This window comes from Harmonia axyridis, chromosome 5 (assembly GCF_914767665.1).
Source record: "Harmonia axyridis chromosome 5, icHarAxyr1.1, whole genome shotgun sequence".
Classification (NCBI taxonomy): domain Eukaryota; kingdom Metazoa; phylum Arthropoda; class Insecta; order Coleoptera; family Coccinellidae; genus Harmonia; species Harmonia axyridis.
Window position 1 is genome coordinate 16,552,256 of NC_059505.1, and position 13,632 is coordinate 16,565,887.

The following is a 13,632-nucleotide window of genomic DNA, read 5'->3' on the forward strand; positions in this document are numbered from 1 at the left end:
GAAAAACCGCTTAAAATTTATAATTTTATTTTGATCCTTTAATTTATTCCCCTAGTGTATTTTTGTACAATTATTGGTTTCAAACACCGTAATATTTTTCAAGAGATCAAATCAGAAAACCCCCAACGGAATATTTTCTAGCTAGGGCCTTGGCCACACGATAAAGATAAGCAATTCAAAAATACCGCCAAAAATGATTAACAAAAAATGGTAAACTTTTGACAGATGATATCTTGTCGTCTCTGTGAGAATATATAATCGCTATAAATAATAGTACATGTCACGTAACAAATTATCCTTACAAGTGAACTCTATATTATAAAAATTCAATCTGAATTGAAAAATGATCTAGTCATCAAGGATTCTTGAAAAAGGTCAATATGTGAATTTTGCCGAATAATATGGAATCGTTAAAATTGATAAGTTGTCGACATTTCACTTGGGCGATATCCGGTAGAGCCGGAGTAAAAACAGGATTTCTGCAATAACTAGGTACTAAACTCCGATGAAATATTTCAGTTAATAGGTGAACAATAGGACTACATTTTCCCCACCAAATTTATGTGTTTTTTTAGGAAGGTTTGTATAAAAGGTGACAATCATCTAGCAAAAGTATCATTCAACAAGTTCTTTGTGAAAGATACATCAGCAGCAAAAATGGCTTTCAAAGTGAGTAACAATTTCTTATATTTCGGATTTGCGCTTTATAGACAAATGATTACACAATATACAGAAATGACAAAAAATCATATATCGGTCATTTCAAATTCAAATGAGTGGCACCTTTTCGGGATTGTTGTTTTGAGAATTAATTTGAGGAAAACCGCAATTTCATAAATTCAAATGTTTTCAAGTTATAAGAGAAAATTGGAAAATTCAAAGTTCTCATAACTTCTTCATTTCTGCTGCTATAAACATGAAACAAAAACATTCTACAGATATTTTATTTAGTAGAATTCAACGGTCTTATCTTTTTTTTTACTGCAATTACTTCTAAAGGAATAATACAAAGGTTGTTTAGTTAGGTGAATAATAAAATTTCTATTACAAATAGAATCGCTTTTTCTTTCCTCTTCAAAAATATAGAACATGCTATACCTATAAATTTCCAAGCCAACTATAAAAATCATCAAAAAATCCAGTTTAACACGGCAAATCAACCAAGTGCCTATCTATGATAAATAATCTGTTAACTCCAGATAATTCAAAGATTCCTCGGTCACCAAGGTCTCCGAATTTCATACCGTTAGATTTTTTCAACATTTTCAAATGGATAAATGTTGTTCTTTAAATGCAACCAAAAGAAAAATCTAACGGTGTTGAATCCGAAGACCTAAGTGGACACCGAATCTTTTAATTTTCTGAAGTTCACAGACTCTCATAGGCACTTGATTGAGTTGCCGTGGGAAGAAAGCAATTTTATTCGTCATAAAAATTGTTATGGTTCACATTAAAAAAAAAACAAGTTTGTATTATAAATTTGAGTGTCAGGTTAAAAATATCACTGATTTTTATCATTGCTGAATAATTCCCTATTTTGATCGGATAGAAACTTATAAGCCATATGGTTGTGACATTATTTTTTACTGTACCTACCAGTCATTAATGCTGCAGAAAAGTCCATGTTATGCAAATGTTTATGAGATATAAAGTTAATATGCACAAAATTCAGTGATATATATTTTTGGCTTCATGATGTGATAATTATATCTGTATATTGTTTTCAATTCTCTATTTTCATAAATCATGATTGACGAAAATATGAATATTTTTCCGAAGATACCTAAAAACGTGTTTTTCAGGTTTTGGTTCTCCTCGCTACTTTGGCTTATGCCAATGCTGGTTACCTGAGTGGAATTGCTGCTCCACTTTCATATGCTGCTCCAGCTCTCACCTACCCAGCCCCAACTTATACTGCTCCACTTTCATACGCTACTCCAGCTCTCTCATACGCAGCACCAGCTGTTGCCCATGCTCCTATCGTCACAAAGGCTCTTCCAGCTGCTACCTCATACGCCTATAACAACAAAATTTCGAAATCTGTATACTCTGTTGCCACACCCGCCATAGCTGCTCCAGCTATTTCTTACGCTGCACCAGCTTACAGCCACGCCATCGCTGCTTCTCCAATCTCCTACTCTGCTCCAGCTTACAACTACGGAATTCCCTCTCTCAGGACTTCCTTGACATACGGAACTCCAGCTTTGAGGGCTTACTCTGGAAGCTTGGCTGCTCCAGCCTTGTCCTACGCTGCTCCTGCCTTGTCTTATGCTGCTCCAGCCCTTTCCTATGGTGGACTCGCCTATGGAGCTGGATACAGTAAATACGTCCTTTAAATTTTCTTCGATTAGAGCGATGTTGATTTTAGAATGAAAATTGTTATGATTATTTTTTTCTGATTTTATTTTAATGTTGTAATGAACTGATAAAATATATTGAGATTAAGCAAATCCTATGTTATCTTTGTAGTTACAAGTATGTCCTCCCAAACTATGCAAACCGATTGGACAAAATCTGAAAATTAATTTTCAGAATGGGTTGAATATGATTCATCTGTGAGTTCTTCCGATTTCGGATATAACTCTTCAAACATAATAGAATCAAAGACCAGAAACTATGAAATGACTTCCAGAAAGATCTAAATATATTCACTAGAAACAATGTAGACATAGAGCAATATCATAAATCTGTCGTATTTTTTGAAAGGGAAGGCAAGACAAATGAATCATTGAAGTCTAATATTCACGTTGTTTCATTTCAAAAACATCAGACGGAAAATATTTAGTGACTAAAATGATACTACAAAAATGTTGAAAACTTTGCAGTCACAGTTCGCAAAACCAAAGCACTTTTGGGTCATCGTCAACCACCTTCTCGTCCGGCATTAGAGAAATTGGTGAAAAAATTTGAACTATTGAGGCAAGTTAGTAATGAGAAGTATTGAAACTGTGTGCATCGCTGAAGAACTAAGAATATTGCTGCTGTAGCTAGTAGGTATGACCAAAATCTAGGTTTGTCGATTTCTCGTTGATCTCGCAAATAAAACATTCCACAAACGAAATCACACCGTATTTTGAAAAAAACAATTAGGTCTTAAAACTTTGAAAGGCCAGTTACCTCAAGAACTCAAGCCGGTCGATCATCAGAAATGTCGTATCTTCGCTGATCGATTCCTTGAAATGCATAAAAATGATTCTCATCGATAAATTATCTTCAGTGTTGATTTCAGTGCTCATTTCCACCTCGGAGGATACATTAATAAGCAGAATTTTCTCATTTGTAGCTCGGAAAATCCAAGAATGATTGTTGAAAAGCCTCGCCATCCTCAACGTGTCACTGTTTGGTGTGGTTTTTGGGCTGGTGTGAATGGACCTTACGCATTCCAAAAGGAAGCTAGTGCAATTGTTACGTTGAATGGATTGCGCTACCGAGCTATGATTACTGATTTTTATGACCGGAATAGGCAAATAATGAAGTGGACGACGTTTATTTTCAAGAATACGTCTCTACGTGCCACACAAGCAACGAAACAATCGCAATTTTGCAAGAAAATGATATCACAATTGACCCGAGATCTTGTGATTTTTTCTTTGAGGTCACGTGAAAGATAAGGTCTAAGCCAATGCTCCTCAATCGATTCAAGAATTTGAAGAAAGTATTCCTGAATTTATCGAGAAAAACAGCCGCAAATGTGCGAATTGGTCAAAATTTGAAGAAAACTAATGGTGCTGTAAGCGTAACCGTGACGGCCATTTGGTTGATATCGTTTTGCATTGTTAATGGGATAGCTTTCTCTTCTTAATGAAATGAACATCCATTGATTTCTCTCAAAATATCCCCTTATTTTTTTTATCTTATAATAAAATCTATTGTTGAAAACCCTTTATAACCAGGGAATTAATTCATTTGGTTCCACAGAAAAAGGTAGAATAAATGTATTTTCTTCATGGCGGCAATTGTTAACTATGGATCTTTTAACCTGATGAGTTAGTGAAAATGATCATTCAAAACGCCGTATATAGAGGATCTCAATGAAAATCTCAATTAGATTTCTGAATTTCAAAAACGGTTTCAAACGCCATTTCATCATGCTAACTACCAATGACTAAATCAATTATTTGTATTTTTGAAGAAATTCTTTTCCTTAAGGATCGAATCTGAACTACTTAAATCAACAAAAATTGACTATAATTTTCAACTTCAATCAATCCTAAAGGGAACATCGGGTCGGGAATGAATTTCAAAAATTGCACCATTTATATTCCTATACAAATATTCAATATAGATTATATGAATGATAAGCATTAATTTTCAATATAATTGATTGCTAAACTATTTTTTTTATTTTTTATTGTATGTTGAATAATGTAATTGTATTTGAAATTTGAATTAAAATAATATGGAGTGAAGAGTTCGTAGATTTCTTTGAATGACCAAAAAATGAAATTTGTACTGATTTGACTATTATTCCTATGATATAATAATAATATATTATTATTGCAAATGTCGAATATTTCGACGAATTGAAATTCTTGATGTATCTAAAAAAACAAAATTTATTTAACTATCAGATAAACAACATTTTCACAGGGCGTTCCAATGAAAAAGGACCACCCCTGATATTTCTCATAATATATTAAATAGCGGAAAAAAGGAGTAGTAGATAGTAGTAATAATAGAAGTAAGTGTAGTCGATATTTTTAGAACAGTGGTTAAGATGAAAAAAAATATATATATATATATATATATATATATATATATACAGGGTGTTTCCTAAACATGCGGCAAAAATTCAGGGGGTTGTTCCTTGGACTATTCAAAGAATATTTTGTCCTTTGATGATAAAAATGCGTACCGCACTGTGTTTACTAAGTAGGTACAATTTATTTTTAAATTTGTTTAACAACATTCCAATTACTAAAAACGGCCAGTTTTATGACTAAAAATTGATAAGTGCAGATGGTAAAGGAATACAGATTGAACACGGTTTTCATTTGAATTCGTTTTGTGATGTATTAGCAATTAACATTTTATCTTTGACTATTATGAATCGCTATACAAACACCGAGATTACTGACATGCATTTCATTTATGGACTTGCTGATGGAAATTCATTAAATGCTAGGAGGTTGTACATTGAACGATTTCCTGGGCGTAATATTCCTGACAGAAAATTGTTTCAAAATATTCATCAACGTCTGCATGAAACAGGCGCATTGAAAAAAATGGGGGGACCAGGAAAACCAAACACAGTAAGAACGGTGGAACTGGAAGAGAATGTGCTGGACATGATCGAAGAAGACCCTAGTACTTCTACTCGAAAAATTTCCAATACTTTGAATGTGAGTAATAAGACTGTTTGGAAAATTCTTAAAGACAATTTGTTATACCCATACCATATGCAACGCGTTCAGGCACTTATTCCTACTGATTTTCCCCCACGTATTGCATTTTGTCAATGGCTTTTAACCACATTAGTTCAAATTCCTCAATTACTGACGCTGATTCTTTTTACCGATGAAGCGAATTTCTCAAGACGACGAAAATCCACATGAGGTAATTGAAGATCGTTTTCAACATCAGTTCTCATTGAATGTTTGGGTTGGTATTGTGGGTGACTGCCTAATAGGGCCGATATTTTTACCAGAAAGACTTACCGGGGACGTGTATCGCAACTTTTTAGAACAAACGTTACCTCTGTTTTTGGAGGATGTACCATTGGCAATAAGACATGCAATGTGGTTTATGCACGATGGTGCACCAGCGCATTTTAGTTTGGTTGCTCGTGAGTTTTTAACATTAACATACGGAGATCGCTGGATTGGAAGAGGTGGACCTCATTTATGGCCTGCTCGTTCCCCGGACTTAAACCCCTTAGATTATTTCCTATGGGGCCATCTAAAATCATTAGTTTATATCACTCCAGTAGAAAATGTGGAAGACTTGCGAAATCGGATCATTGCTGGGTGTAACTTAATAAGAAATGATCCTGGTGTTTTTGAAAGGGTTCGGCAGTCAATGAGGAGAAGATTGGATGCTTGTATGCTGGCTAGAGGTGGTCATTTTCAACAGTTTTTGTAGGTTGAGTTGAATTTTCATGTAATTTTTCATAATAAAATGTTATTATCTGAAATTTTGTTTTCCCTATATCTTCGAAACAAATAGGTTTTTCAAAAATCATCAAAGGACAAAATATTCTTAGAATAGTCCAAGGAACAACCCCCTGAATTTTTGCCGCATGTTTAGGAAACACCCTGTATATATATATATATATATATATATATATATATATATATATATATATATATATATATAAAATTATATTCCAATACTTTCCTCAAAAGACCCTCAGGGACGGACTGACCCTAGCACTTAATGACCAGAAAAAAATTTTTTTTTGGTTGAAGATATCGGAGAAAATCCTACGTTTATGTATTTTATCCAAAATTCTGCAAAGAAAGGGCAAACCGTTACAAAGAATCAGTTAATTCATTCGGAATTTATCAGAAAAAACTGAATTATTTATACGTTAGAGGAGATACATTATTCTTATTGCAGATACATATCTTCTCAGGGGAGCGTTGTAGGAACAAAAAATAAAGCATTCCTGACTCGTCTTTAGACATATAATTACAGAAACACAATCACGTAGTATCGGGACACCCTGTATAATGCAATTATTTTCCATACTCTTGGAGGTTTGCTCTGGGAAACCTATACTCAAAATCAGAAATCCTTCTAATTTTAATTATTTGAGAGTTTTCTGCATACTTTCGTCACATTTTCGAATTTTAAGTTCAGTATGGTCTGAAACTATAAGATTCGATTTGCTACTGATGAATAATAATAATAATAATAGTGCCTTCATTGAAAAAAAAAATAATATATGATATAGGGGCGAAGTCTAGCTTGAGCTACTCTACTCAACTCCAAAATAAAAAAACATAAAAAATTTAATGAAATACAAATATCCTGGAAAATACTGACAACAAAAAATTATATATTCAAACAAGAAATAATTACCCTGAAATAGCAACAGTGAACTCAGGATCAACAAAACATCTGTTCCCTCAACAACTTCTCCCTCCAAATATTCCTCAATGATCTCACAGAGACCACTCCACATGAAATTGAGTAAACATTATGTAATTTCACTGCATTATAAGTGAAGGAGCGCTGAAACATGGCTGATCCGAATCTTGGCAACATAAGCCATGCCTAATGGCAATTTCAAGAACATCGCGCCTGAAAATTAACTTTTCCCTCAAATAGGGAAGAATAGAGGAACTCAAAATTCTGTGTACCGTTATTGTCATGTGAAGCCAAAAAATATTTTCGACCTTGAGCCACGCGAGTTTATTTAATCCAGCACTTATTCCCCTGTCATATTTTTTCAAGCCAAAGATGAAACGGCAACACGATTTTTGTACCTTCTGTAATCTATACCTTGCAACAGAATCAAGACAAGGATAAAAATTATCAATCCGTAGTTCAATTTGGACAACACTGGTGAGTCGCAGAGATACTTTCTCGAGGAGAAGTCCAAAAAATGTCTTCGCCGATACAAATGACGCAGTGCAAAAAAGGATTTTTTCAACAGCAATGAGACATGTTCCCTAAATCTTAGCTGACAATCATATATGATGCCAAGTGCTGCAACAAGTAGAATAAGGAACCCGCTCACCACCCATAATCACCTCAACCACAACAGAAAACGTTCTGGGGAAGAATGATATGTGGAAACATTTATTTACATTTATTTTCAAATTATTTGACTGACAATAGAACATTATTGCTGACAAATCTTCTTTCAACTGATCAACAGCCCGAGAAACCAGAGAGCGATGAAACGATAGACAAACCTGGGTGTCATCACAATAAAAATAGGTGGAAACGAATTTGACTACTTTATACATATCCGAAATATATATCAAAAATAGTAATGGATTGAGAATTGAGCCCTGCGGAACTCCTGAGGTTATCGGACAAAAATCTGAAAAGCTGTTACGCAATCTAACACACTGATATCTTCCAAAAAGGTAGGATAGAAGAATACGTTCTCGATTCTGTCCATCCGTCATATTGACCATAATATTTGAACGGAAGTACCTAGGGTAGGTTATCATCACGAATAAAACCGTTAAATTGGTTAATGGGCAGAATCCGAACACTGGTGCAATGCATGGCGGTTCGAAAAATTTCTTCTAATAATTCCAAAACTGCATATTCTACCAAATATTTGCCTTTAGATATAGAATGAATTTATGTTCATCACCATAGACAATTCATGTAGGATATCGAAAAACTATTAACCAATATTTTCGTGGCTTCAAAACGAAGTTGATGAAAAAATTCCAAGTTATTCGAAGCTTATTTCAGCTATAAGGACTATAGAAGAATAATAATATTATAAATATTATAATATTAGGAATATTGGGTAACAAAAATCCGATATTAATCAGTTTTTTGAGTAATTTTTTTTGACTGGATTATGTTTTTGAATTTTCTCCTGGAATATTTCCTGTCCTTTTTTTATATTTCTTACTGTTTGGAAGCTTATCCTGATTTGGTTTTACAAATACATCGAAGCTGAGTTCAAGAAAGCATACACAACTCATCGAACCATACCCTCTTTTCTGATTGGAAGGTCAATAGCCTAGATAAATTACTTGTGATCAATAGAGCAAGTTCCAAAAAACATCAACATTATATGATGAAAGATGTCCAAATAAAACTAAAATCATATTATTATAAAATGAAGCAATTCATTCAATTTGCATTACTTCATATTATATGTTATTTTTTCTGCATGATTTTCATGAAAAATCAAAGTGAACCTCTAAAAGTCTCTAGACGATTCAAAAACTATTCTCACAGATAGTCAGTATATTCATGAAATGGAATACAGGTTTTTCAGAATAATTCTAATCAAAGTGTACAATATGAGTGTATAACATTATTTCAGATGGGAAATGAATAAAATTCGGTAATATGGAATAATCGTCAGAATATCGGTAATATATAATTATATGAATTATATGTTTCTCAAAAACATTAACGAGTTTAAATGTCAATGGAAACTATTTAAATGCTTTGCCGGAGACATTGATCATGAACTAAGCTTACGCAAATTTAGACGAGGAGTTCGAATTGGAATTAATGGAACCAGTTTATGATTAACAAATATCATGCAAGTTCAATCGAAGATCGACACGCCCATTCGAATTGGCTGTCTTATGTAGATTGAGTATAAATGTGTGAATAATTTTTAGCGAGGTATCACTTGAAGATCAGCAACCAAAGCAACAGTTAACAATGGCAGCTAAAGTGAGTATAGATAATATTCATTTTTCAATGAATTAAGAGTCAAAAAACCCTAACATGTGTGATCATTATATCGATGATTTCATTCAATAGAATATTATTTTATTTACAGTTCGTAGTTCTCTTCGCCGCTTTGGCTTACGCTAATGCTGGATACTTGGGAGTCCCAGCGGCAGTTTCAACTTACTCTGCTCCAGCACTATCTTACGCCGCCCCAGCAGTGGCTGCAGTTCATGCTGCTCCAGTAGCTTCTTCATACTCGTACACAAATAAAATCCAATCTGCACCTGTTGCATATGCTGCCCCTGCTATCTCATACGCCGCCCCAGCTGTAGCTGCCGTTCATGCCGCTCCAGTAGCCATCGCTAAGACCCTTCCAGCAGCCACTTCTTACTCTTACACCAACAGAATTTCCCAATCTGCATATGCTGCCCCAGTTGCCACCTACGCTGCTGCTGCTCCAGTAATCAAATCTTATGCTACCTCCTATGCCGCTGCTCCAGCAATCTCATACTCTGCTCCAGTAACCAGCTATTCTGCTATCCAAGCTGCCCCAGTTGCCACCTACGCCGCCGCTGCTCCAGTTGTTAGGGCCCAAGGTGTATCAGTCCACCCATCTTCAGCTCTCTCCTATGCTGCTCCAGTAGCTGCTGTACATGCTGCCCCAGCACTCACCTCCTACGCTGCTCCAGCTATCACATCCTACGCTGCCCCAGCTATCACATCCTATGCTGCTCCAGCTATCACCTCCTACGCTGCCCCATCTTTCACCTCCTACGCTTCCCCAGCTATCACTTCCTATGCTGCTCCAGCTTTGGCTTACTCCCAGAAACTCCATCTTTAAATACCAGACTGGAGACAAATATGTGGTTCATCAAATTGATGACCGTGATACCTAATTATTTTCTTTATGTAAATAAATTAAAATAAATTAATAAACAGTATTTCATCTTTCATTATTTCGAATAGTCATTAAATTACTGACAAAGAAAAAATTCATAAAATCAAATATCTAAGTGAATCTGCAACACATAACACAATTTTATTTTGTACCTTGGCTTGTTCTTCCTGCTTAGGTAAAAGTTTGTAGTAGGTAGGTATTTTTTATGACATTAGTAGATTACAGTGAGCATTTCATTTCAATTAAAAAAATTAATGCCTTTTGGAGGCAAGCTCATAGTTTTTTGTATATTTCCAAGTATTAGTTGGTTCTTCGAGACTATCAAGAATCTTGTATAGAGTTCAGTATAAATACAGAAAGCAATAGCATATTTATGCAAGCTCTTCCTACTTTTCATGTAAGGGGTAGAAAAAATGGAGACATTATAGAATACCAGGTTGCGCAGAATTCTTCTGCAGAAAGCAGGTCCGAAGTAATTTAAAGGACAATGATTCTTCCAGGAATATTTCGAGGTAGAAGTCTGAGTTATCAACCCAATAGCACAAAAGTAAAGAAACATGTAAAGCAGGAGGGTCAAATAGAGAGTACCTAAGTAAGTTTTGCGACAATTGAATCTCGAAGTAAGTAGTGCTTATGAATCGAGCAATTCAATATCGATAGACTTAAATGTTTCACAAAAGCCTATATATGAAGAAAGAGAAATAAATCCATGGTTAGAAAATTATAGTTTCATCAGATATAATTCTACAATGTGTGTTGATTCAGTACGAATTCTAGTGGAAATACAAGGAATGAAAATATTCTTCAAAGAAATAAAGAAAATTTTAAAATTATAGTGGATGTGTTGATTAGCATTTGCCTAAATTTTCTGGAGATAAAAAAGAATAGATGAATTGCAATTTCCACCGCACACCACACCACTTATATATTGGGATTTAGTGATACAGGGAAAATTTGATATTTAAAGAAATGTTCGATATGATATGTTTGAAAAGAAGATTTGGCAATTATAAAAATCATCGACTTTTGAAGTTTTACAGTGAACGATTTCATTCAATGTGAACTTTCAAAGATAATAAACAATATATCTAGTTCCTCAGATTATGTGAAGAAATACCTTATGAAATTTGTGCAAGTCATCAATACGTTCGTATTTCTTTTTCAAACATTCATTTATTCTTTGAGCGGATTTAAATATATGCAAAGCATAGTTCTCATGATGTAACAAATTTCCACTGGTCTGAAGATGAATCTTGAAATTTTTTTCAAAAATTCTGCAGACTATGCTCACCTTTGCATTATTAAGATAATTTTTCAATTTTAATGCAGTAACTGATGCTGATTTAACTTAATTACTTCTCTCAGAGTAAGGTATCTTACTCTGAGAAAAGTAATAAAGTTATGCATTGGATTTTATTTTTGATGAATATATTAGGTTATGTTAGGTAATATTGAATTTAAATGTTTACATAGTTTTGACGCAGGTGCATTGGTATAAGAAGCAATGGGTTTCATTTGACAATTCGTGTATTTTCGAAAAAGCATATGAACAAGGTATTGTGGGGTTCATTACAGTTAAAGGCATATTCACCTGAGATAACATAGTAAGGCAATTATTGATAGTATTTTTGATTGCACTTTGAAATTTTGATATGGTCTCAGATTTTATTTGCGTACAGTCAATTGTCTTATATATTTTCGATTATTAATGGTTGTAGTACATTAGACGGTGAGTAATTGATTACAGATTACGGTTTTCACTATGTCTCGCTTAGGTTGCTTACTGCTAGGGGTAGTTTCATAAATGGTGCTTTCCCCAAGTGGTTTTCATGTGAATTGAAAGATTTTATTTCCCATAAGAAGTTGGAACACAAGAAAAATAAAATCTCTAATACATGGGACGATTATCTGAAATTTTATAGCCTCAAATCTCAGTGTAAGAAATTAACTGAAGAATATTATGATAATTTTGTGAAGCAGAGCGAAAAATCTATTCGTAGCAATCCTAAAAAATTTTGGAAATTTGTGAATGCTAGAAAATCTGACACTGGTTTACCAAATGTAATATTTTATGGTGACGATCATTTTTATGATAAAAAAGATATAACTACTTTTGAGAGATTCTTTCAGGCAGTATATAGGTCGAGTAATAAGTATTTCTAGCCACTGACAACTAATTTCACGATATTGAAGATATGATTTCTGCCCCGGTGATTCATGTTGAACATGTGTTAGATAGCATTGAATCTCTCAATGGTAACAAGGGACCTGGACCTGATAATATTCCCGTATTGTTCTTTGAAATATGTGAACAATCCATTACTCTTCCGCTTCAAATTTTATTCTACAAATCCTTGAATGATGGAATTTATGTATCGGGTGTCCCAAGGTGAGTGGCCCATTAGATTATTATGGAAACTATTGATGGTGAAGATTTCAAATTTTGTGGATAGATATTTGGCCATGTAAGGTACATTTTTGAAATAATTTCACATTTCTATTGTTGCCGGATGTACGACAATTTGGCAACTTTGTTATTTTAAATATGACATCCGGTATTTCTATTTTTTTTATGATACTTCATAAAATATTAAATCTATTCACTCTTACTTTTCCATCCCTATCTTCAATGGTTTTTGAGTTATTAATTATTTTTCGAAATTTCAGATCAAATTGGCGTATTACGAAAATGACTCTAGTTCGCTCAATATTTGAGATTTGAGTCAGAAATTTTGCATGTCGTTAGATATTGATCTGATCTGTGTCACTGCTTTTGAATTATGGTTGTCAATAATACAGGACGGACCAAAAAAAATCATCATTTACCAAGTTACAAAATTGTAAAAAAGTCTATTTTTTCAAATTAGACACCTAGTATATTTTTCAATTTTTGGAATCAGTACAACGCACTGTACCATTTTTCTATTCACGTCCCTATACCTATCTCAACTGGATTCCGAGTTATATGCGTTTATTAGATTTCACATTGATTCAATAAGCGTTAATTTCTTTTGTATTGTTATTATCTCTATGTCGTTTATAGATCGATATATCAATGAATCAGTTCAATCCATAAATATCAAAATAAACAATTATTGCCTAACAGGTGTTTTGTTCCGAGGTTTTTCTATAAATAATGGCTCAAGAAAGATATACACATGAAGCTTTAATGAATTCATTTGAAATTTTTGACGAATGTGACAAAGTTGTCGAGCTAAATAAATAAAACGACTATTGCAACTGCCGACCATTGGTTTCCAAACATTTCAGGATTCGGTTTCGCACCCCCCTCGTCGTAGCCTTTCGGATTTCATGTACCACACGATGCTGTAGCTCCTCTTTGGTGTTGACTGGAGTTGCATAAACGATATCTTTGATCCTAGGCCAAATATAAAAATCGAGGGGGG

At 34.0% G+C, this 13,632-nt stretch overlaps 2 protein-coding genes across 10 annotated transcripts in view; one reads left to right on the forward strand and one right to left on the reverse strand.

The window, feature by feature from the left end:
- The window catches only part of LOC123679837 (rap guanine nucleotide exchange factor 4), a 697,170-nt gene that overhangs the window by 556,191 nt on the left and 127,347 nt on the right, over positions 1–13,632 (reverse strand). The window lies entirely within an intron of this gene.
- LOC123679852 (cuticle protein-like) lies at positions 516–10,268 on the forward strand. The gene is made up of 3 exons (XM_045617385.1): positions 516–669; positions 1,803–2,290; positions 9,616–10,268. Exons 1-3 carry the CDS (start codon positions 562–564, stop codon positions 10,166–10,168), a joined length of 1,149 nt encoding a protein of 382 aa, XP_045473341.1. The 5' UTR covers positions 516–561; the 3' UTR covers positions 10,169–10,268.

Excerpts from the sequence above, each read along its gene's own strand:
- LOC123679852 (XM_045617385.1), top strand. The coding sequence starts at position 562 with ATGTGTTTTTTTAGGAAGGTTTGTATAAAAGGTGACAATCATCTAGCA. Across the intron at positions 670-1,802 it reads CAGCAAAAATGGCTTTCAAA|GTTTTGGTTCTCCTCGCTAC; the intron begins GTGAGTAACAAT and ends CGTGTTTTTCAG. Across the intron at positions 2,291-9,615 it reads GCTGCTCCAGCCCTTTCCTA|TGCATATGCTGCCCCTGCTA; the intron begins TGGTGGACTCGC and ends ATCTGCACCTGT.